At 42.6% G+C, this 25,264-nt stretch overlaps 1 protein-coding gene across 1 annotated transcript in view; it reads right to left on the bottom strand.

The window, feature by feature from the left end:
• mdga1 (MAM domain containing glycosylphosphatidylinositol anchor 1) overlaps positions 1 to 25,264 on the bottom strand; it is a 179,956-nt gene that overhangs the window by 5,234 nt on the left and 149,458 nt on the right. The window contains exons 13-16 of the mRNA XM_073464950.1: positions 25,081 to 25,233; positions 24,754 to 24,915; positions 17,188 to 17,318; positions 2,285 to 2,402 (exon numbers count right to left, since the gene is read on the bottom strand). Of these exons, the coding sequence (XP_073321051.1) occupies positions 2,285 to 2,402; positions 17,188 to 17,318; positions 24,754 to 24,915; positions 25,081 to 25,233 (564 nt within the window). The remainder of the gene's footprint in view (positions 1 to 2,284; positions 2,403 to 17,187; positions 17,319 to 24,753; positions 24,916 to 25,080; positions 25,234 to 25,264) is intronic.

The following is a 25,264-nucleotide window of genomic DNA, read 5'->3' as shown; positions in this document are numbered from 1 at the left end:
GAGTTTAATCCTCATGTTACCTCGCCAACTCCACAGTGGCTAAATCTGTACTCTAGACAGATGCATTTGTGTTTCTTACAGTCGCAAAGACTCGTCAGTCGGCTGCCTGATAATTACCCATCTGTCTACACTGTATGTCTCTGCCTGCTCAGAACCTGCAGGACACACATGCACACGCTCACACTCGGAGAGCTCAGGGGCTTTCCTCTTCCTGTTTACACCTCCATCCATTATTCACTCTATCCGCCCGTGTCTGTACATGCACATATGTGCGACATTGCACACATACACACACATCACACACTGGGGGTTTTGAGGAGGTAAAAGCGGGATGTTAATAATTCACTCTAATTTTTTGCCATGTTGCTGTGGCTGCAATTTTTTCTTTGGTCCAAGCTATAAAAAGTGAACAATACTATGTAGATTCTCACCACATGTTGCTGCAGTAAATCTCACTTAACGTACTTAACGTCAATACACACCACACCCATTGTCCTGGAGGAGGGTCCCTTCCCTTTTGCTCCTTTTTTCCTCCATTAAAAGGTATTTTTTTGGGAACTGAGGTTCAAAAAATAGACAGTGCCATATGCTATACAGATGGTAAAGCCATTTGAGGCAAAAATTGTGATTTGTGATGACGTGACTAGACTTAAACTAGATGCACTCAAGTTTAAAACAGAACGTAACCTATGTTACACACAAAATGGTAAGAGGACATTAGAGTCAAAGTGAGTCCAAACGCCAAAGTAACATGAAGTCAAACTAATTGGCTGAACAACGGTTGTGTATTCTATCATATTAATAACTCATGTGATTGATTCTTATTCAGTTTAACAATCTCAGAGTGTCCTCTTTCTACCTCACAGCTATGGCAGTATGCTACCGGTATAAGAGAACGATGCCAACTCACTGTTGTTGTGCATGTCTGCAGTGAAAGCTGTTATGAGAATTAAGTGTTTATGCACCTGTGCGTGTGCGTGTTTGTATGTGTGTGTGTGTGAGTATGCAGATCTTGGCTGGCAGAGTTCAGCTCTTACGGTAGCTAAACTGCTGGCAGGTTGTAGTTTCATATTCTCTTTCTTCTTTTTGGTTCTCTCTCCGTTTCTTTCCCTCTCTCTCTCTCTCTTTCCCTCTCTCTCTCTCTCTCTCACACACACACACACACACACACATTCAGACACAATCACATTCTTTCGGTCACTCTGTTTTTGACCTTTTCTCTTCCTCTTTGTCTCTTCTCCGCACCCCGGCCCTTTAGGCTGTTTGAGTCTCTCTCAACACGCTTACATTGGACATGCACTCATTCCTTGCAACTCACTTGTTTTTCTCTGTGGTTCACCCTTGAGGTAAAGTGGACCGCCACAAAGACTATTTACAAGAAGCAAAATAGTATATTCTGCTATTGTATCTCAGGGCAGACGGATTGGTTTGACACATCTTGCATGTCAGCGTGAGTGCTGTAGAGACACTGCGGTCAGTTTATGGAGTAAAAACAACTCTTCTGGTGGACTGATGTCTTGTCGCTGCTGGATCCCTCAATGCACAGAAATACGCCTTCATCTAATGCTGTTTTTCTCGAAATCCTTATCATTACACCCTGCACCCCCCCTTCTCTCTTCTCTCTAAAGGGTAAATAACAGAAGCTTTTAAAGATGAAGAGCAGTGTGCAGAGGTATAGAGATAATAAAGGGTAGATGGCTAATAGAGAACAGAAGGTAAAAGGTGAAGAGACAGGATATAATGAAGCTGGGGGAGTGGGGGAGGCAGCGGGGGGTGTGGTGTGGAAACTTAGAGGATGAAAAGACAGAGGCGAATGCGAGGTAAATAAAACGACAGAGGCAGAGGAAGGTCCGCAAGTGATGATGAGTCTTCCAAATCACCTCTATGCCCTGCGGCATCCCTTTGTCTCCGCACAGCCCCACGCTGACAAACCTTTTCCCTCCACACCCTATTCCCACACCTCCCAAATAATAAAGATGTGTAGTTTTGTCTCTTTTTCGACATTAATTCCCCTCTCTGCTGCCCCTTCATTCGTTTCTTTGCAGTTAAAACCAGTTCAGTTCAGATTAATGTGTCAATTCAGCTGTTTCAGCTTCCAAGCAAGTGCTTTATTTGCATGTCTGCTGCAAATAAAATTAAAAAAAACATCAAAACAGTTTAGACTTTGAAGAGTCTACCGGCTTCCTTATTTCAGCTCCCCTGAATGCACCTGCACGCACAGACAGTGAGGGAGGAAGCGGTTAATCACAGATGCGTGTTTGATGTTTCTCTCAAAAAATCTTACCTGTCTTACCTGCGCTGGCTACAGTGTTCTCCTGCTTGCACTTCCCGATGGTGATGAAGACGTCGTCGATGGCAATATCCCCCTCGAAACTCGGGCCCCGAATTCCTTCGAACACGATCTGTTTAGGGGCGAAACAAAGGGATGGATGGATGCTGGGTAAGTACATGTGATAAAGTATGTATCTGGTGAGTCAAAAACAAGGCCAGTGCCTAGCTAGAACAGATTTGACTAATATGAATCACCCTTAAAAACTGGATCAGATCTCAGACTAAAATGAATTCATTAAAATGCACTGCATTTTAATATGACAATGTGCTGAAGCATTAATCAAACAGCACAGATAGCAATATCCAGGTAGTAATATCCTTCATTATTAAAGGTTCTTAAAGGAGACCTGTTATGCTTATTCACTTTTTTCCTTTCCTTCAGAGGTTTATATGGGTTCTTGTCCTTGGAGGTTCTTGAAAGCAAAAAAGTCAAAGTCCGAACCAACGGGAGCTCCTCTCTCTCTCCCACAGAAAACACTCCACCTGAAACGCCTCGTCAGTAGTTCCACCTTTAATTCTGTGACTTAGCCTAAAGGCTAGTTTGGCACAGCTGCTCTGTTGTTGTAGCTGACCAATCAGAGCAAGGGGGCAATATGAGAAAACTGATGTTTGTTTGTTTTTTAACATTAAAGGATGTAAACCCTTTTATGGTAGTAACCTAAAATGAAATGATGAACCTAAAAATGAACATATTATGCCTCCTTTAACCCATAATCATCGGTGGACTCATAACAACAGAGCTAAACAGGAGACTCATCTGAAAACTTTCCAGGCGACTTCCCAATTTTAGCCACCAGCCATCTGGTTTTGACTGACAGCCTAATTACTGTGCCGTGCCAAGGCGCCGAGTTAATCAAAAAACCAAGCGTATTCTAGCTGGAATATGTGGTGGAAAAAAGCAAATAAACAAGGAAACTTTGTTGCTCAAAACCAGGTCTCATGGCTGCAGTTATTGGCTATAACTGCACACTTGGAAATGTTTAATTTGAAATATGATAACCAAATGGCTTTCTGTGTAATCATGTCTGAGGGGTTTTCAATCACAATGACTCATTTATCTGTAAAGTGGTTTCGACAGATGTGTGTGTCATGTGCATGGGCTCGTGCACTAAATCTGCCAGCTAGCCCTTGAGCCAGGCATGTAACCCTCAGGTTATTTAAAACATAAGGTATAACTGTGTGTTTGACTGAAAAAGCTGCCCGTATATCACCCCTGTAAACATACGTGCACAGGCGTATGCAAGCAGGTGCATGCACGGGGTGGCAAATATGCATGACTGACCCCACTTTAAACTCCATCTGTTAACACCAATCTGCTATATTAACAGACTATTTAACCCAGTAAAGAGGTAGAACAGAACTGCCATCACTTTATGTGTAAATACATCAAGCTATGGGTTCAATTAACCCAGTCCTGACTCACCAAGGAGGAAAGCCTGACACGACCCCATATACTGTATGTTGCGAGTAAATGAAATGGTGGAGTACACACACCACGGTTACCATCTCTCACTGCTGGGACACTCCATTACCTGTGTTTTAATCTGCGAGTGTTGTGCTGTAACAGCAGTGTCAGTTTGAAGTATCAAACTGAAATTCATGGGGCAGATACCAATAACCTATTCATTGCCACAGACAAGGATCATCATGGCCGCGTGCATGTGGAGTCGTTTCGGCCGTTCACCTCTGCAGAGTAATCGTGAAGAGCCAAGATAAGGGTGAATATAGAAAGACAGCGGAAATTGATATATATTTGTCTCTCACCCAGAGAAAAACATTTTTTTCCTCAGTTCAATTAGACGAAGTTAACTGAAGCCTGTGTGGCCTCCGCCTCGACGCTATAGCCCCTTGTGTTGCTGTGTGTGTCTCACGCCGTCCTCCTCTCGGAAAATAGAACCCATTCAATTACATTCATGAAGGGGAGGGAAACACAAGAGCAGCACCACCTCTTTCCCACTTGCTTTCTAATTTAGTCCCTGAACGAGAAATCTCCTTTGAATGAATAAATAAAATAATTAGAGGAACCTTGAAAGTGACTGGGCGGTGTGGAGGGAGAAAGGAAAAGAAGTGCAGCAGCACCGGCTGGATGGGTTTAGCTGGTCGGCTCATTTGTGCAAAAGGATTATTTGATTTACTTGGCAGAGGGTAGCTGTGAGGGAAATTCAGGCGTAGTAGAGGGAAGAGGCTAATTGGTCAAAAGTCCGTGGTCATCTCATTTATAAACGCTACGATGCTGTTTCTTCACTGCGTGCCTGTGGTTAACATTTTTGCTTTATTTATGTACTTTCTTGTGAATTTATGTCGCTCATAAAACCAGCCAAGCGCGCTTCAGGACCCCTTCTGCAGGCAGCAACATACACACATGCAACGTACAGTACACACCTACACAGAGCCGTGCACGCCTGCCTCTGTACACCTGCAAACACTTGTGAATTAAACAAGTCAGAGCAAAGACAGCAGATTGTTGTATAATTAGAGAAGATGAGAATAATAATTGGCGGAAAGGAAACCCCGAGACTAACACTGGCCTTGACACATTTAGACACACAACCACAGCACAAATAAGCATCTCCTTTAAGCTAAATAACAACGCAATCAGGCAGAGCATAATAATTTCCTCAAAGATATCAAACAGTACAAAGCAATGCAATATCCTGCTATGTAACACAGGATGGCAAAATAATGACTTTATGTGTTTATTTTTCTGAAGAGGCTCTGGAAAAGAAAAGTAACAGGCCCGTGCCCTTTCACTCTATGTCCAGTGCTGACAGATGAAGCTGAAGTGTGAGTTGCCAGTGCCAACAGTCAACCACACTTAAACATCACCGCTGGGCACTGTGCTGAGGTGAAGTGTATCTGAGAGTTTCTCAACCTTGGGAGTGGCAAGGTTGTTGGATATACAGTCATGGAACATTTTCAGGTCTGATATTTTGGATTTAAGTGGAAAAAAGACAACTTGTATCATGAAGTTTGCATGTATGTATTGCTGTGATCCTACTCTCGCACTGAAGTTACATAGTAGAACAGAAACAAGTGATGGGGGGCGGAGTGGCTGAGACGGAGACACCATTCACCCTATTACAAGACACTGTAACAGCAAAATGATGTCGAAGCTGTTATTTTGAGGTAAGAAAAGAAAAAGTGACATGATGTTGCTTTAAGTGCCATTGTTATTGTCACAAAGTACGGATGCCTTTCCGGTTTCGTGTGAGTAGCGACTGCCAGCAACAAAAGGACACACTGCATTTGTTTTCCAACTTTCCAGAGAGAAAGAAGAAGTAGCAGATTCACTGAAGAGATGAAGTGAAATTTTATACGGCTTAATAACCAAGTTTAAGTTTTGCTTTGTTTGAACAAGTAACTAGAGCCTGACTGATATATGTTGGCCGCTATTATCAGACGATATTTGCCTATCACAGATACATATCTGTATGCTGTCGATATCAGCTGATTTGAAAACTTCTTGGTTTTAGAGAACACAGTGAAGAAAATGATGTCATTACAGTTCACAGATGTCATTTCAAAGTGTTCGATAACAACATGTGAGGGATCACTGCAAAAAATGTGATTATCGGCCGATAAATCGATATTGGAATTTTTGACTCCCTAATATTGGTATTGGCATCGGCCCAAGAAACTGCACATTGGTCAGGCTCTACAAGTAACTACAGCAGGATCTGGCATCAGGGTGGAGAGGGGAGTAGAAGAAAATGTTCAGAGAAAAAATGGGACTGTATTATTTATACTCCGGGGACGTCTTGTACCTGCTGGCAGACGAAGTTACATAGTGAAAGCGAGGCTTATGCTATAGGCATTACGCTCTGCAATCAACAATTATTTCATCATGATAAGTGAAACAAAAAATGTTGTCTATTGCCAGTTAAAAATTGCACTCCTCTCGCACTATTTCATTTTTTCTGTGCACTTAAAAATACAATACCAAAGATTCACGTGGAAACTTGGACAACTCCCTCAGTGCTAAGGGTCTTGAGATTGTGGGACCTAAAAATGGGGTCATGGGCCATAAAAGGCTGACGTTATATCTAATGCGTCTGATATTTAACAATGACATTTACCAAACGCTCAGGAAACATCTCACTGTTTTGGAAAGGTGGACTACAAAAATCTCTTCTTGAAACAATTATGAGTAGAATTCTCTTCATTTCCATTTTTTGTCATATGAGGAAGCCTGTGTGTGTGTGTGTGTGTGTGTGTGTGTGTGTGTGTGTGACTGCAAGATCAAAGGCTGTACAATAAAGTGTCAGGTTGGAGTTGCGAATGTGTCGTTTTGTCGAGCCTTGTAACCTTTAATGTTCCCATTGATGTGCTGTCCACATACCAGAGGGGACACAGCCGTGAGAGAGAGAGCGAGCGTGTGTGTGTGTGTGTGTGTGTGTGTGTGTGTGTGTGTGTGTGTGTGTGTGTGTGTGTGTGTGAGAGAGAGAGAGAGAGAGAGAGAGAGAGAGAGAGAGAGAGAGAGACTGAAATACCAGTACAGAAGAGAGTCGCTGCAGTGTGAGGCACACGAATGTGGGTTGGCCTGGTTTCCAACAAGCCCCCCAGGTACCAAACACTGCGAGGAACACAGATGGCCTCCGGGTAATCCACAGAGGAGCGAATGGGGACACAAATAATGTACTACAACAACTTACCTCTTTTTTTTCTCCCATTGATTTTATGTGCACATGTCATTTCTGATTTATAAATCGGTCTCAATGAACAAACGGCTTCAAAGCCAATTCACTCTGATCATATCAGATTTTACACAGGAACGTTGATTGGCAAGCTCGCAAAAGTGAGACAGATGGTGGTTTTATTGGACGATAAAAACAGTAAGTAATTGCTACAGATATACTGATCTACAATGTAATGGTGGAGACATTTTTGTTCAATATGTATGGGCAGCTGAGACAAAAATACTTAGCTTTCCCTAAAGATGCGACGAGCCCACTCAAAAGCAGAGAAGCTCATACAGTGGCAGCTCGTATTTCATGAATTTACCACCTGAATATACGCAGGCTGCATGCGGTAACCATGGCCAGCAGGCAGTAAACAATTTAAATTCTAATGCCTGCTTATCGGTTGGCTCTAGCACTGTTTACAATAAAAGCCTTGTATTAATGCGAGCCATCGGCTGGGCTACAGCTCTTTCAGAAAGGCAGGAAGAGAGGCCGCTCTCAAAGACATCATTACTTTTGTTGGACGGAGCACAAAGAGAGGGGAAATGCAGAGACGAGTGGCAGCACCTCAAAGGCCTTCGGTGTGTGCAGTCAGCGAGCTGTGCGCAGGACTAGAAAGTTTGTGTTCTCCACGGACATGGACTCTCAACATTAGGCAGAAATGAAACGAGGCTCGATGTGCAGCCGCGCCCGCACTCTGTGGAGCAAAATAACGTTTAGTTCAAACAGCAACTCTCTGGGAATTCAACTGAATTAGAAAATCATGTGAATGTTGTTCAAAGGGGACATTTGAGATGATAGATAATTAACACGACAAGGTTATTTCTGTTTTTTTTTCTCTGGAGTTTAGGTTAATGGGTATTTCAACTATAGAGACAAAAGAATCAGCTTTAAATTGCAAAACAACAGTCACAGTCAGCCACTACTGTACTCAACAATGTCTGGAGTATTCAGCTCCAGGGCATTTAAAAGTGGCTGACACTGAAAACTGCTGTTTAGACATAAAGGAGTGGCACCCTATACGATCACATCGAGGGAGAGGCCAATTCATAAAAACACAGTAAAATAGTTTGAAACAATGCAAGAAGACAATCTAGAAAGGTCGTGTGTCACCTGGCCTGGATCAGCCCTCCTTCCAACCTTGATTGAACCCGGTATGGACATTGGCCTCCATTGATAAACAAGCCTTTCCGAAGGGAAATTAATATAATTTCACTGACATTTAATCCTGTTGACGTCATAAGATTAATGATGGCTCACATTTTTATTAGAAATCCTGTGGTATAAGCAGAGAGTATAGAATTTGAAAGAGAAAGGAAAGGAAAGGAAAAGCCACACAAGCAAGTCACACGAGGAAGTGTAGGATCTGGTGTTTTTTGAAGCTAAGCCCATGTATACTTTATCTTTCTCTCACCAGTCCCCTAACTTCATGGAACAGCAACACTGACTCAATGACTACTGGCTTAACTTTGTTTGGTTATTGTATAATTCTGCAAAATTCTATGATTTCGAAGTGATGTGTGTGGCACTGCAGCGGCAAACTTCCTCTGAACTGTGACTACCAAAGATTAAAGATACCATGTGGAGCTATTGACTGCTAGCAGGGCCATGAAACAATGATTTCACCAGGTGGTCTCTATTTAGTTTGTCCTGGTGGTGTGGTACACATCCTGCCTTTGGTTTCCTTTGACTATTGTGCTGATCGACGGTCGGTAGCGGCAATGTGGAGACAAATGTAGCAATGCACTTATAAAGACAAAAAAGAATAAGACTAGCGGTAAGCAGACGTGGGCTGTGTTCGTAGTAGTTTGTAGTGTGTAGTCAATCAGTATACTGCATACTGCCTGCTGAACGAACATTTAAGTATATTCTTCCCAGCAGACTGTTCACATTGAAATGTACATAAGCAATACATCTTCTGTCCATCACACAACTGTGTATAGATCACATGACCCTTATCCTCCATATATGCATGTGTCAGCTACTGCTGAATGACAATTGTTTATCACAAATGTAAATCAACATTATGTCCTCCACTCAGTGTCATATTTCCCAGAATTAATGTTAAGGCAAACTAGAGAAAAAAGGGAGAGAGACGTCTCTTACCTATACTTCTTTGAAACAGAGATTTCAATGTGTATTGGAGGCCAGATCAATTCAGAGCTGAAGTGTCGTGTGCAGTACTCAGATTACTTTTGTTGTAATGAGCAACGCAGCACGCAGGTTTTGCAATTCAAGCAATCTTTTATTTTGCTCTGTTCCTTGAATAAGTAATATGTTACTGTATTTCCCTGTTACCTTTGTTCTGTCAAAAAGCAAAGAAAATCTCTCCTACTTCCTGTCAGGCAGTACGCAGCTACCTGAGAATGTGTTAGTGCGGTTATGTTGGTTCAGTGCGCAGGTGTGACTCAGCTAGCGAGATGACCGGAGCCGAGAGGGCAGCCTCTGGTTCATGAGATGCCTGTTGAAACATGACGTAGTGCAGGCTATTGGAGCCGTGTTTTCTTGTCTTGTCACATAGTTCATGTAATGAAACCTTTACTATTGTAGTTGAACTGCATAAAAATTACATTTTGTATCAACTTATTAGGCTTTATGCGTCCCTGCCCACTCAGTTTAATGGTTTGCAATCAAACATAAAAGATGTTACAAAGAGCTGTGAAGGGGATACTGCGTCTGTTATTATTAGCCTGCAGAGTTACAAATTATGGGTCCTAGAATATACTAGTCAAAGTCGGCAGAGCCAACACATTTAAAGGAAGAAGTGCAGCCACTGAACAGTTTAAGCAGCAACATGCACAAGGAATGTCGAGAGGGTTTTCATTTTTAGTAACACAAATGTACTCTAAGAAGCTCATTAGTTAATGTCGTAATGTAACAATGTTACTTTTAATATGGTAGTAATCCTGTAATGTAACCAGTAACTTCTTAACAGTAGTGCTAAACAACAATATATATAGTATATTATGTCTCTATTGATTCTGAATGTATGTAAATAAGCGGTGAGAATCAACAATGTTCAAATATAGTTTAACTACCAAAGGCTGCCAAAGCCTTACATCACTTACTTGTAAAAAACACAGCAATGGTTTACTCAATCCTTCGCCTCCCAGCAGCCAGCAGTCATCTCCTCCTTCATAAACATCACTATCTGGAGTTTCAGATGCAGCGAGCCATAGTAATTGGCAAAACGCACTTAATAGAGCCATTCTTTACAATTTCAACTCGTAGAAAAGAAGCTAAACAGCAGATCACAACAACAGCAATTGTGTCAGGTAATTCCCATTGTCAACAGCAGACAGCTCAATCATTATTATTGATTGTAAGGAAACCAGCACTCCCGAGAGACAGAGCGAGATAGAGAGGGAGAATGAGAGACAGCCAGAGAATGGGAGAAGACAGGGCAGCTGGAGGAACAGCAGCAACAGGGGGGGGAGGCACGAGAGGCGGCGATGAGAGCTGAAAGACAGTGCAGGGAGGACGGGCTGAGGGAGAAAGCTCAGGAGAGACAGACATGTATGGAGGTGAGAGAGATGAGCTTCACCCTTCTTATCTTATTTCATCAGGCCCTCTGGGAGCTCGATGCATAACAGAAAGTAAGAAAGGAGGAAAAGTGAGAGAAGGGGGTAACAAAGTATGTTTATCGGCTCGCCTCCTCTGGCTGGCGCTGGGATCAAGGCGGCATGCTTTCTACATTATTTACCAACTCTATTTGTTACACGGCAGCAGGTTTTGTGCTTTTGTGTGTATGTGTGTGTTAGAAAGAGAGAGTGTGTTAAACTGAGAGAGCAAACCGAGGAATGAAATACCCGTGACCAAGTTTTGTAAAGGTTAGAAAAGTCCTGTTTTCAATTACACGACAAAACAATAAATATTCATATAGATCATGGATGCAACCTGAATGTAAGTGACTAAACAAAACAGCATTTATTAAGATGACATTCTTTTTGCTTTAACTCTCAAGTTTGGACACCAACAGCTGTGACAGGTAGGTAGCTTATATTTCTGTTATTGGATCATACAGGTTTAGGTTGGTGGTTTAGGTGTATGGAGCGTGTAGGTGGAAAAAATCTGAGTTATGTGTGCAAAGTGCATGTTTCTGTTGAACTTCTGAACCTCCAGTTCACTTAATACTGCGATTTGTGCACAACCATGAGTGGTTTTCAATATCATGTCATCTTTACAAGACCATACAGGTTTTACTTCCAACCAGACTGCAGCAGATTTCACAGCTATAGATCTTTTTCACAGACAATATTTTGACTTGTCACAGCAGGAAAAGCACTGGTGATGTTGTTAGCAGTGTCTCAGTTCCATTCGGTGTCCCAGTAAGCCATGACTGTGAGACAGCACGTAGAATACCTAGTCTATTAAACTAGCTTAGCAAATGTAGTCAAAGATAGTATAATGTTATCAATAGCTGTGTTTCCCTAATTTTCTGAAGTCAAGTGAATTTGAGGTGAATTTTTCAGATGTAGCAAAAAAGTGAAACATTGAATTAAAAGAAAATTGTGTTTCCACCAACAGGTTTAACTAGGCTTCACGAAGTGTGGTTTCGCCCAGAAGTAAGTGGTTTAGGTTGCATCCTGCGTGCCTATAAACAGGGTAGAAGAAGTAGAGCTCATGGACTGGAAACAAAACACAGGCTGTAACAAAATGTCCATCCTCTGGACTCGTGGACTGAGCCCTCTGGGACTTCTGCCGTAATATTAGCTGCAGATAAACAGGCCTAAAGACTACAACAATAAAATGCATTTGATTATCTCTATAGGCCATACTTCTGTATCATTATGTGGGAGAATACCATTTCTGGCGTATACGATTCAAGCAACTCAATGAAATATGATCGAGAATCACTCCATTACTGTACTGGACAGATTTCCTGGAGATACTTGATGAAGGACACATACACTAGACAAACAGTGCAGAGGACACGGTACAAAACATGCATGTTCACATGAGAGGGACCACACAGGGAAGAAAGAGTGAAGGAAAAATAGTTAAGTGCGTGGCAACCTTCAGTTGCCAAGGAGACGACCCCTCTCTCGCAGGCATCCTTCCTCAATCATCCATCCTGCCTCACCTACCTTCACCTGAGTCACAATACAAATGGGGGGGATGAATATTTAAGACGCATTAAGTGCCTTATTGATGACGACAAACACACATCCACATGTCTCACTAACTGTCACGCACACATCCTCTTTCTGTGTCTCTTATGCACTTACTACTTTGCTCACAAATGCACACACACAGCTCTCCTTGCTGTCGTCTTCTTGACTGTATAATTCCTATCCATTACCAGCAGGTTATGGTGTCTGGACCAATTAAGCTGCCTAGGACATGGTTCTCCTTGCTGGTGTCTGCCTCCCCTGGTAACCTCTTTATGTGCGTGTGTGTGTGTGTGTGTGTGTGTGTGTGTGTGTGTGTGTGTGTGTGTATGTGTTTCCATCTGTGTCATGACATTATTAGACACAGTTACAGGTGTGTCACATGAAGAAACCTCAAATTATTTTTCAAGCGCCGGAACGTTTGTTTTCGCTTTTGAAGTGTATGATATAGAACAGTCTAAGTTATTTACTTTGATCCCACACTCTGCAGATTTAAACATCAATAAGTCAGCTGATGAAACAGAATCATATTCCTCATAATCAGATTTTTTTCATATTTAGGGGGAGGTGTTGGTAGGATGTGACTTTGTACAGTATGTAGTTGTTTTGTTTTTTCATGGCATGTTCCTTTCCAAAATGTATGCACTGTTGATCGTGCATCATGTCAGAATAATGTCCAATCTCTTGATGTACTAGCAATATTAGTTATTGGTTAAAATTAACCAGTGGAAAATGTATAAGTTGTACCAAGTTGACCTGGAATTTGTGATGTGCCAGAACCTGTGACACCAAGTAACGGTAGCCACGTGTGGGAGAACAAATGGATTGAACTGTATACTGAATATGTGTGTGTGTGTGTGTGTGTGTGTGTGTGTGTGTGTGTGTGTGTGTGAATGTGTGTGAGTGTGTGTGTCTGTGCAGCATGCTAAAACTTTGTCTAAGAGACTCGTTAGCATGCAAATACGATAATGTCCACACTGTCCAACATCACAGAGGAGCCCTAAAACACACAGTGTGCCCACTGTTTCGGACTTAATTTTCCCTTTAATGGTGAAAGAAACATGGTGTTGCAGAGGCATAGTTAATGAAGAGCAAATGCAGCCCCTAGCTAAGACCTTCAGCCCGCATTCATCATGGATTCAATTTCCCCCGTGCACGTACGGCGAGTATCTGGAATCATTACAACACAACTAGCAGGCATCCCCTGCTCATAAATAAGCCTGTTAATTGACCTGTCATAGCTAATTGCTGCAGGGGATAGGAGACCGGTGTGTGTGTGTTTAAAAAAAAGAGTTTGTATGTGTGCATGTGTCTGCATCTTACATAGTGTTTATGCACCAAAATATGTGTTTGCATGTGTGTGTGTGTGTAAAGATTGCGCCGATATATGGAAAGAGAGCGAGTCTATGAACAGTCGGTTACTTGAAGACTCTCTTTCCTGAGTGTGTTGATTTTAGAGCCATTAGTCATCAGCCCTGAGACAGGGAGGTGTGAAGCAGACCAGGGCAAGGATCGACCCAACCGGTCCGCCTGTCCCACAACAGGGCCAGAGAGAAAGATAAGCAGACAGACAGAGAAACAAAAACAGAAGCAGAAAGAGATGGAGAAACACACACAAGAGGATCGAGGCACGCAAAACAAAACAATCATCATTTTTTTCCCCTCACTTTTTTCTTTTCTCTGTGCAGGGTTGTAAACTTACTGATGTACACACACACACATATGCACACACGCGCACACACAAATAGAGAGAAAAAGAAAAGAGAGGAAAAAGGCTGGGGAAAATGAGTGAGAGAGGAAGGATCATGTCCAGTCAGAAAGGAGGTCTGAGTCATCTAGTTTACTCGGCCACATCCCAACAGGGGAGAGCTGACTGCAAGCGCAGCTGCCAAAAAGCCAAAGGGACTTCAATGACGTGTCAACAGACAGTCCTCAAACACAGCCGCTTCCTCTGTTATGGCTCCCAGTCCATTTTCTTCCACTCCTGACTGAATGTGGACAGTAAACTAAAACTTTGAACTTCTGCTGAACTTAAACAAGGGGGGAAAAAAAAACAATATTGTGCAGCTCAAACTAGGGAAGGCTGCACCCCTTGAGCTTAATTTGCGCTTGGTCATGAGAAAGAGTTCACATTAGTTAATGATCAAGTTTGACATAATTTGAGGGGACTGGCATTAGTCAGTTAGTATCCTTGTAGCCAATCATACGTGACAAGGGGAACCCTTGTAGTACTGCCAACTGCTTCTAATTTTAGCTGCTGTTAGCGAGTCAGCTTAGTTAGCTCTGCAGCTAGTGGAAGGTATGGGCAGCAGTTAGCCAGCCTCTTATCCATGAGTAGATGAAGGTTTCCTTGTGCATGGTAATACGAAAAGAAAATAGTTACTACCTGAAACTGCTCACAACAAGGTCTGTGGATTAGCTTGAGTAACCAGGACGTGGCTTCTGGAAAGGGACATCCCTTTTGAGGTGTTCACATGTATGTTTTTGGCACTTTGTGTCATGTTCATGGACTCCAGATTTTCTGTATATTTGCGGCTGTGTGTCTGTGTCTGAGTCTCCTGCAGTGGCTGGGCATGGAGTGCTTGCCTGGCGGGAGCTCCTGCGGCTCACTCACCTGCAGCTCATCTCCACATCAGTGCCAGCTCAAAAGGCCTGGCGTTCTCTTCCCTGGCTGCCAGATCGTTAAACTCTCGACGTAGTAGTATTCATGGCTCTTACTTTTCGAGTTCCCTCTAGCTACCTTCTGTGATTTGCCTTGTGGTACTTCTGAGACTAACCTGTTCCTCTCTTCATCGCTCCTAGAGCCTGCCACCACGAGCTCCAGCGCCTCCGCCACTCAGATGCCAAGCCTCTCTCTCCTCAGCCACCAGCCAAGCCACCTCACGGATCCCTCCTCCTTGCCACACGCTCACCTGAGCCACCACCACAACCACCAGCCAAGCCACCTCACGGATCCCCAGCTAAGTTGGCGGCCAGCCACGCCCCAGCCTCTACTCCATCTACTTGCAGAGCTTTTCAATAAAATCCTTTAAACCTTTCACCTGCTTTGGTTTTCGCTTTTGGGACCAACAGTCTCCTGCACGAATTGTAACACTTTGAACACCGTGTGCCAGCTAGTTCCATTATATTCAAGAGAAGGCAGACATCTCTACATCTGATATCTCCAAACCTCTGCAACTCACAGCAAAACAATCTAGAAGAATAAGTAGCACTACAGGCAAGAGGACACATTTATAATTAAATCAAAAGTGCATTTAACTTGGACTGGTCACATTTGGCTAACATCAGATTCATTTTATCAAAGTCAGTATTTGCATTCATACCACTTTGGTGTATCGCATCACTGCTACCGCACTGTAACTTTATTATCTGTAATTTTCTTTCTCATGATAGCAGGTAGCTACATATGCATACTACTTGGATCTTTCGAAATTGGTGTGAAACCTTGTTCTGCACCCTGAAATCAGCACATTCTTGATGAAGCGAGTAATCCTCTGGTTTCTGTGTGGATAGGCCCGCTGCTGACATTCAGCAGAAAATGAGCTGAATGTTCACTCAAAGGAAGTCATTTATCAATACTTCCCTCAGTACTGAAATGTCAAAATGCCGTACCCACATTTATTTAATCCATGATAAATGCACCCCAGTCTCCCTTGTAAAAGCTTGGGGTTAATTTGTATATATCATTTTTCATTGCCTTCATTAGCACTGCCATTCGCACAAATTTGTGTGGCTTGATAAATAATAATGTGATACTATTGATTTCAGTGGGCAAACTCTCTCATTGCTTACATTCTAAGACTGTGATTAGCTGCAGTGGCTCAGGTGCTGGCAGGGGTGCTAATTACACAGGATGCTAAAATGTGTTAGCTCTGACATCACTGTATGAGGTGGCAAGGGGACTCAAAAGCAAATCTAAATTTGATGACTTTCTCTGGTTCTTTGGAGCTTCAAACGTCACTGTGGATAATTTCCCGTGAAAAATTAATCAAACTCCAAGCCGAGTTTCAAGCTCAAATCTTTGTGGAATTCCGCTGAGTCGTCACAGCCACTAGAGTACAAATCCCCCCCGTTCTATCTCGGCTGTAGTCGAGGCAGTCCCCTTGGGGGAAGACACAGTACCAGGAAATGGTTGAAGTTGAGGAAATATCTCGGGGATGAGAGGGATGACAGGAAAAATAGGAATACAGTGGACATAAAAAATTGAAAACCCATTTTTTCCCCCCTTTTTCTTCGAGCAAAAGCCAAAGCAGCACTGACAGTGGCGTCAGCACGTGGTGGAATTGACCCTCAAGAGGTAAGCACTGGAGGCTGATTTCAATTTGGAGGTTAAGTTCTTTCAACATCAAGCAAACAGTATACAGCGCACTCAACCAAGGTGGTTCAGGTGCTTGTTCGGAGCCAGTGCCTACTCTGGAACCAGTTCTTTGTGTTTCGACATCCCAAGAACTGGCTCTCGGCCAGGAAAACTGGTTCCACAGTGGCACCAACACAGAACAAAGAAACGTTTACGCCTGGGTCGGTGGGCGGAGTTATCGTGACCAAGAATCAACTAAAATCACTCATGACCACCATTTTTAAAAACCTAGCTCTCATCTAGCTGATCTGACTTCTCACTGAAAGAAAAGCTTTCAATTATGGACGCCAAATGGAAGCAGTGGTCCGATGACCAGCGATGTTTGGATGCCAATGTAGGTATGCAAAGCCAGGAGCAACACTTGTAAAAAGTTAATGTAGTCTACAATAATTGTTCCTAGCAAAGATGGGAAATTGGAGACGTATATAGTGACTGAATGATGTAACTCTACAGTGGCTCTCAGGGGAAAGCGAACCGGTCCTTAAAAGATTTGCAAGTTGAGCCAACTCCGTGTGGTTCTCAGCAGATGACCGGTTCATGTAACAAACACAAGCTCTCAGGCTACAACTCTGTTCTGTTGTACACTTGTTTTTTCTAAAACAACAGGCATGCTCCTAAAAAGAACACTGCTGGTTTAAAAGTACAAGTAGTGCACTGTCTTCACAGCTGTGTTGTTGTCGTTTTTGAAGAGAAATCACGAAGCCATTACCTGGAAGGGTCCACTGGGGCTGATGTCAAAGAATGCTTTCTTCCAGTCTGGGCCCTGATGACCAGACTTTGTCCACACCACCGAGTCCACAGAGGCGATGCTTCTCACTCTCAGAAGCACATTGAGAGTGCCTGTAAAAAGTACACACACACAGCCACACACAAACAAACACACACACACACACACACACACACACACACAGAACAGATCATTAGAAACTGCCAGTGAACTGTCAATAAGCAAAGACTAAGTACTGATTTATGTTAAGCGGGTAATAGACCTTAAGATTATTGAAATCTAAAGGCCAAACATTTTAATCGTAACAGCCCACACATAACGACTTATTTCCATCAACACAGACATATGTTTTAGTCTTGACAGTCAGAAAGGAGCACACACTGAATGAATGAATGAATAAATACAGTGAACACGCTGAACAAACAGATTGTGACAGGATCAGTTGAGATGCCTCGATCCTAACTGTATCTGGCCCAATAATCGCGTTTGTCCACCTCTTTACCAAGTACAATAAGATAAGTGACTGATTCATGACAGATCCCAACATGCTTACAAAAGTTCAATTGATTGTTTACAGTCACAAGAGAAAATGAAGGTATTGATCGTCACTGCTGCCTTCTTCCCAATAAAACTGCTCCATGTTTTACAGCCCGGCGACAATTTACTGCAAAAGGAGCCAGCTGACTGATTGTCACTGGCATAAATTCAATCATCCAGCATCACCAAATATCTGGCTGCTGTCAAGTTGTCAACATTAAATATCATATAAAAAACGAATATGTTCCACAACATCTAGGGGACCAAACTCTGAGGATCACAACACACAGCTGTATTTGAGCTGCCTGTATTTATAGGCAAAAACACAGCTCTGCTATGGCTTCACCTGGTTTATATAAGAAGTGGGGAAAAAAATGCATTGGATTTTTATATACTTGGATGAAGCTCAGACACTGTATGTGGATGACATTTAGGTGAAATTAAATGTGTGAAGCCCCTTGGATGAGCAGTCCAGTGGAAAGTTTTATTTTACACTGACATAAATGGGGCAAAGAGACAGCAAGGAGGACGGAAAAGAGAAAGTCAAACACATAATGATGGAAAGGAGACGGAGAGAGGTTGGAGGATCTGAAAGAAAGATTGTTTGATGAATTGACCTGATTAGTCTACAGTATAGACATCACTGCCACGTGATCTTTGGTTTAAACCCTAAAAACATTTGTAGCTACCGTGGCAACATGACGTGAAAATCGATTGTCCTGAATCCTGAAAAACAAGCTCGAGAGAATGACACCACTGGAGCCATAAGGAAGTGGTCCAAATAGTCTCTCTCTCTCCCTCTCGCAGGTCTCTAAGGTGTGAGAGAATCATTCATCTTCTTAATGATCCCCAGCCAGCTCCTAATTGGAACATTAACCATCCACCAGTCTCTTAAACACATATGCAGGCAGGGGGCACAGTATCTGCGTGTTACGTACTGGATATTTGTGTGCACGCACTTTTAATTGTGAGTTTGCATGTAGATGTATGTTTGTGTATGTGCACAAATGTTTGTCATTCCCTTGTGTGTGTGTGTGTGTGTGTGTGTGTCTCTGGGCTAATGTTCTTCAAACCTTGAATTAAACAGCAGAGCAGGCTGGCGGTAATTAACTTCCCACTCTGTCACAAGAGAGGTGTGACTAGGGGAAGTGTACTGTGCACTGGGGCAAACAGGGAGGTTAAATAACATGTTGAGGGTGCGTGATGTGTCAACTCAAAGATGTGCTGGAATCTAAATCTGTCAGATTTGTGAAAACCAACTGATTTCAGACTACTTTTTGTTTTGCAATAGATGGAAATTTTGGGAAACACGCTTATCCATTTCTTTGATGAGAGAAAGATGACAAGATCCCAAACATATGTGTCCATTTAATGAGAATTGTGGAGGAATGGAAAACATCTTGTTATCGGATTGAAAAAAAACATTTTTTTTAAATTGAAAGCAGCTTATTACCACCCCTAATTACTTTTGGCCGCTAGGTGGCAACCTCTAGCAGCTGTGGTAATTGTTAAAGCTACAAAGGAGGTCAGGAGAAGTAGTATAAAGAGTGAAAAGTCTGTAAAGGGATGGACAGTTGAGGTTGAACAAGCAGAGGATTTTCATTCATCAGACCGCTGTTCGTGCCTAGCGCGAAATGATAAGTCACTGGTGAGTTCTTTAAAACTTACTAACCCAGTCAAGTTATGTTACGTACATAACGTATATGTAAGTTACTTAGGTAACATAGGTACGTCTCTAACCCAAGTTACCGAAGAAATGTAGTGATTTTAACTTAAACCGTATGTTGGTTAGGCAGGCTCGCTACGGCATTCAATCCAAGCTTGTGCTTTGTCAATGTGAAGTGACAATGAAACAAATGGAACGGTTGTTTTGCATCTAAGCTAGCCTAAAGCCTACACAGTCATATAAAGGAAGATTAATTTTCAAGGATATGTAGAAATATAATTATAGCATATATAACTTAACTAACTAATTTAGATATGTCCCACTTCAACAGATTTGTGATTGCCGGAAACCTCTGGATATATCATGCTAATTAGAGGTGCAGATTTTGGTACTTTAGGATAAACCCAGGTGAGCTGTTTACCCCTTTTTTCGAGCCTTTATGCTAAGCTAAGCTAACAGACTGCCTGCTTCATATTGAACCAGAGGTGTATTGATTTTACGTCTAACTTCTCAGCAAGAAAACCAAATGAGTGTTATTTCCCCAAAATGTCAAAACCATTGCTTTAACACCAGGACCATTTTGTACGGTCGTCTACCGTTTAGGTCAAATTCAGGTCCATACAGCAGAATGCTCCCGGGAAAAAATGATGCACTGATATTGAAGCTGGAATAGCCACATCAGAGAGTCACATGCAACTGTTCATCACGTTAAATTTGAAAGGACATGGGCGGCACTGTAATATAGTTATATAATGGAGAGAGACATTGGCTGGTATAGTCCACTCTCACCTGCTCAGCCCACTCTCTCATTCTACCCCCACATATCTGAGCCTCCTTGTCTCCTCCATCACTCACCTCCCATTCTCTCTCTCACCTACTATCTATTTGCACCCTTACCATCACCACCCACCCACACACACACACACACACACACACACACACACACACACACACACACACACACACACGCCCGACAGAGGGAAGAGGAGTCTGATAAGCAGTCTATTGATTGGACTGAGGTAAAGCAGAGTGTGTTGGTAAGAGTGTCAGAGAGGCAGAGGAGAAGGCACAGCTCTATCAGGGCTACTTGTCCGTAGAATCATGAGCGAGGAGGACGGTGGAGATACACAGCCACACACAGACAGAACCACACACACACACTGCCATACTTGACATCAAATGAGTTATACTGTATGTTCTGTTGATAGTAACAGATGAACAAGGATCGATCAGCCCTCCCTTTGTCCCTCATCTGCACCTGAACAGGGTTCACATCCTCCATTCCTGGTGCTGGTTAGAATAGCCAAAGCTATGTTAATCTGTGCACACAGAACGAAGATTTGCAGTCAGTGGTCTGGCTTCTGCCACCAAACAACAAGCCAGAGCATTTCATTTAAAGTTCTGAGTAAATAACCACTTCAGGAGCATGAGAAATGGGACAAATCTGGATTTAGCTAAATCCAAAGCAAATGTTTTCCTGAAAATGAGAATGTAAAGCTAAAACATCGGAGGAAGACACTTTTTTAACAGTAAGTCGCATCTAGAAAAAGATAGAAAAGACAGGAAAGGTAAAACTTGCTATTAGGTATGACATAAGATCAGACGGCTACAGTATGTGAAATGGGCAATACATACCGCTTACACAACTGTAAACATTCACACAGCAAGCTAATTAAAAGCCCTACTTAATACAAGTGTAATCCAGAACGACATATAAAGGTATAATACATAACTCAAACTCTAATTTGTTTTCCATCACTCTGAAGTGAAAATAATCCGGTGATTCCAAGTAAAGCTTGCCACTGGCACTCACTCACAAACCTGAGCCAGTCTAAAATACTACCCAATGCCAAGCAAAACTAATTAAATGTGGTTTATTGTTGCTGCCAGCGAAGCCCAAAGACAAACACATTAAGGTGAACAAAAAAAGAAACACATCACATGGGAAGGTCTTTATTTGAGGCGTCGGCCTATTTCACACCTCGAGTCCAAACCAGTCAAAGAGCTTTCTTTCCTTAAAGAATACTTTCATCTGTTTTATATTCACATACCGCTCTGGTTACAACATTGCCAACATGTATATGTGGGTTGGGAAGGTGCAACATTTCAACAGCATTTCTAAAAATTGCTTCGTGTCAAAGTACCGGAAGGCTTTCAACATATACAGCCCTTTTAACACTTTACAGTACTCTAACACTATACAGTGGAGTACATTAAAACTAGTTTCAGTACTTCAGCATAAAGCACTATCTATTGCATCCTCTCACTACCTCTGACCATTAACGAGCTGATGGCCTCTCCTGCAGCTCTCTGTTTCAGCCTTTTTTTAACCTTCTTTTCATGCCTCCTCATATTTATTCTTTCTTGCGCTTCTTTTCTTATTGCACTTTTTTCTCAGTCCGCCTCTTTTCTCTACATTCCTCTCTCAACGTCTTCATTAACCCTCTCCCCCCCCCCCCTGAGGCTGGCCGATCCTCACTCTCCCCTCACTCCTCTCATCTCATCTCTCCTCGCACTGACCCCGTCTGTCTTATCCACATCTTGTCTCTTTTTGTCATTAAGAGTCACACCGTGTCTCCCCGGCAGGAGTGTGAGATCTGCCAAGGTAAGGCAATTAAAGTGACAACAGATTGGAACAGACTGGGAGAACAACAGAGTAAATTGAGGGAGGGCTTGTAGCAGAGGCTGGGCGTAACTGCTAACTGAATAGACTAATTGTGAGCAAGCGCTGTGTGACTGATGTAGCATTGTCTTGTCTCATTGCTAGAAGACCTTTGAGCAAAATGCACAACAAAAATGTTCAAGTAAGTGCTTTAGTATCCACAACAGATTGCTCATGAAGTGTTTCACAGAGACAACTGTTGTAAGAAAGCCAGGCAGCAGTGAGAAGGAGCAAGAAAAATAAATGCATTCACCCAACTATGGGTCTAGTTTGGTAAACCACCTCTCTGATTTTTAGCAAGCCTCCCAGTTTTTAGGGGATCACTTTGATATCCTGCTGTCTTTTGCTTGGCAGGCAGTGTCCTTCTGGCTTATCTGAGAGTACATCCACACCATGCCAGTTGAATATGGAAATTTATCTTTGTTTTTCTCATTTCAGACCTCCGTCTAGACTTAAAGACTGTTTTCCAAAACAGCTCCCAGACCGTATAACCATATAAAATGCTTGGAAATTTAGTGTGTATACGGAAAATTGAGCTTAGAGATTCAGCAGTTTATGTTTTATTGTGGACAGAGGTCTCGACTAAAACGACCTTCATATTGTTTTCACATGTTGCATTTCCAGGAATAATAATAATAAGATCCAAGAAATGAATCAATAACTCTGGACATTGGAGTGCTTTTGTGTGTGTTCATGGTTCTTTGTGCTTATGTGGGTGCTTTTTCAAATGGGTTCAGATCTATGTCTGTAGTCTCACTGCCTGCCTGTGGAAGAGAAAGTTATATTCAACTTTCCAATGTGTTTGATTTATTTCTCTCTTAGCAACAAAGCTGAGTAATTCAAGCATTTTGGTGTGTAGCAGGTATAATGTTTACCATTTTCAAGAGGTTTGTTTACTGTGTTAGCATGCAAACATTTGCTAATTAACAAAACTCGAAGTTCGTCTAAGGCTGATGGGAGTGCTGCAGGTATTTTCTCACAAACTGAACTATTGCATGACACAAAATCTTGACCAGCCGAAGACGCTAGATCAGCAATACTCTTTCCCTTGAAGGGCCAAAACTGAAACTTAATAGTGGGCTGGGGGCCAAACGCGAGCACCTTTTTGAATGTTTGCTACGATGCAAAATGTTACTAAGATCCCAAATTCCCTTAATTGGCTGACGAATTAATGAATTAATAATTCAAAATTCAAAATATTTAAAGAGCATTTTTTACCTCACAGCATAAACATTACATTTCTTTTTAATTTATTTATTTCTGTTTTCTGTCTTTTTTTTCTTCAAATATCTGGCAGGCCAAATTGAGCAGTGGATCACAGGGCTCACTTTGGGCAGCCGAGCTATAGATGAAAAGTCAGGTTATCAAACTTCTGAACCAAATTTAGCAGCAGTCTATCAGTTGCTGTTTAGATATTCAAATAAAGAACTGAAAAGTCAATCTCATGGTGGCACCAGAGGATCACCAAACTCAGCAGGACAGATTGTCTGTGCACTGTGGATATCTAAATTGTGTGCCAATCCATCATGTAGATCATAGATGTTGAGATACACCACAGCATCAGTGACCTGCTGGTGGCACTAGAGGCAAAGTCACAGGGTCACTGATGTGGTTGGGATATACCTTCTATGAATATGTTGTAGAGTTCATGAAGATCCGTCCGACAGTTGTCAAGCTATCTGACTCTGAACCAAAAATGTCAACCTCATGATGGCAATAGAGGAAAAGTCAGTTGACAACAAAGTCAGCAGGACTCATTCTGTGGGGTCATTTAATCATAATCGATCCATTGAGCTACAGACCAACCAACAAACCATTGCTCATGCCTTTTCTCTCATCAGTACAGGTAAATACACATGTTTATCGCATAATCACATCTGTACACACATGCACACACACACACACACACACACACACACACACACACAAAACATTGTGCCCTTATATTCACTGTAATATTCTTAGGAGGCAGGACGGGTCAGAATGTGACAAATGTTACTGTGAAACCTGTATGCTTGGGCTAAGGACACATAAATCAACTTGTGTACGGGTGTGTGTTTGTGTTTGTGTGTCTGTGGGTGTGTGTGCGTGTGTTTTTGTGTGGGCGTGTGTGTGTGTCTGAACAAAAGTAGGCGTGCCTTCATGTATTTACTAGTTTTACTTTGTGGTTTTTTTGGGGGGGGGGAATACATGTCTGTTTGTACAGGATGCATGTGGGTGTGTGTGTGTAAAAGTGTGTGTGTGCAGTTGTGTAGGCTACAAGATGTATGCATTCTAGCTGTGTGACAGAGCATATTATGATGAACAGCTCCCCCAAATGACTGATTGTGACTTGCCACTGCCATAAATCACACACCCACTGCCCCCTTCAGCCACCTCCACACACACAAACGCACACACACGAGCAGGAACATGTACAAACAGAACTTTGGTAACACTGCGACCCCCTCTTCTCCCTCACTCTCACACACACACACACACACATACACACCTATGATGTCGTGTCTGACAAGCTCTACAAGCGAGGGTCAAGCACAGAGTTCAGCCTTTGACAGAAGCCCAGCGATATGAGTGTGACCATACTCTCTCCTGTATATCATGTCATTGCGCTCTATGGATGCTCTCACGTGGTAGAAGACATGTGTGTATGTTTATGAGCACCATTCTACGCTGTGCTACTCACCAATGTGTTTGCCCTTCATGTGGTAGTAGAAGGAGACACAGTACGGGACTCTGCCGGACCCCTTGGGGCCTCTGACTGAAGTCACATTGTAAAGTGGAGAAAGCAGACGAGCCTTGTCCCCGGGAACACGCGGCCGTGACGCTTCAATGTACATGTAGTAACCTGAAAGCAACAAGACAACGCTCTATCATCCAGAGTCTGGAACACAAATTGGATTTATCTTTTTCTGTTTTGTTTTATTTTCTAATTAGTTCTGTCAATGCACCGCTACGACTACTAATCACAGAACTGAAGCTGAACATAAAAATTTCCCCCCCGTTTCCTCACCCTCCTTGGTTCCACTGCGGTCAGTCTCCGGGCCGGTATTGGGAGATCGCTTGGGATTCTGCGTCAGGTGATTCTGCCTCGTCCAGTCAAAGACATCACTCCGGTCTTGAGAGAAACCACAGATCCGCTCATCCTCAAAACCACACACATGGTCTGGGGTGTGTGGTGAAAAAAACAGGAGAGG

Source organism: Pagrus major, chromosome 4 (genome assembly GCF_040436345.1).
Source record: "Pagrus major chromosome 4, Pma_NU_1.0".
NCBI classification, from domain to species: Eukaryota; Metazoa; Chordata; class Actinopteri; order Spariformes; family Sparidae; genus Pagrus; species Pagrus major.
The sequence above is the reverse complement of the archived record's forward strand: the minus strand, read 5'-3'. Positions and strand labels throughout refer to the sequence as shown.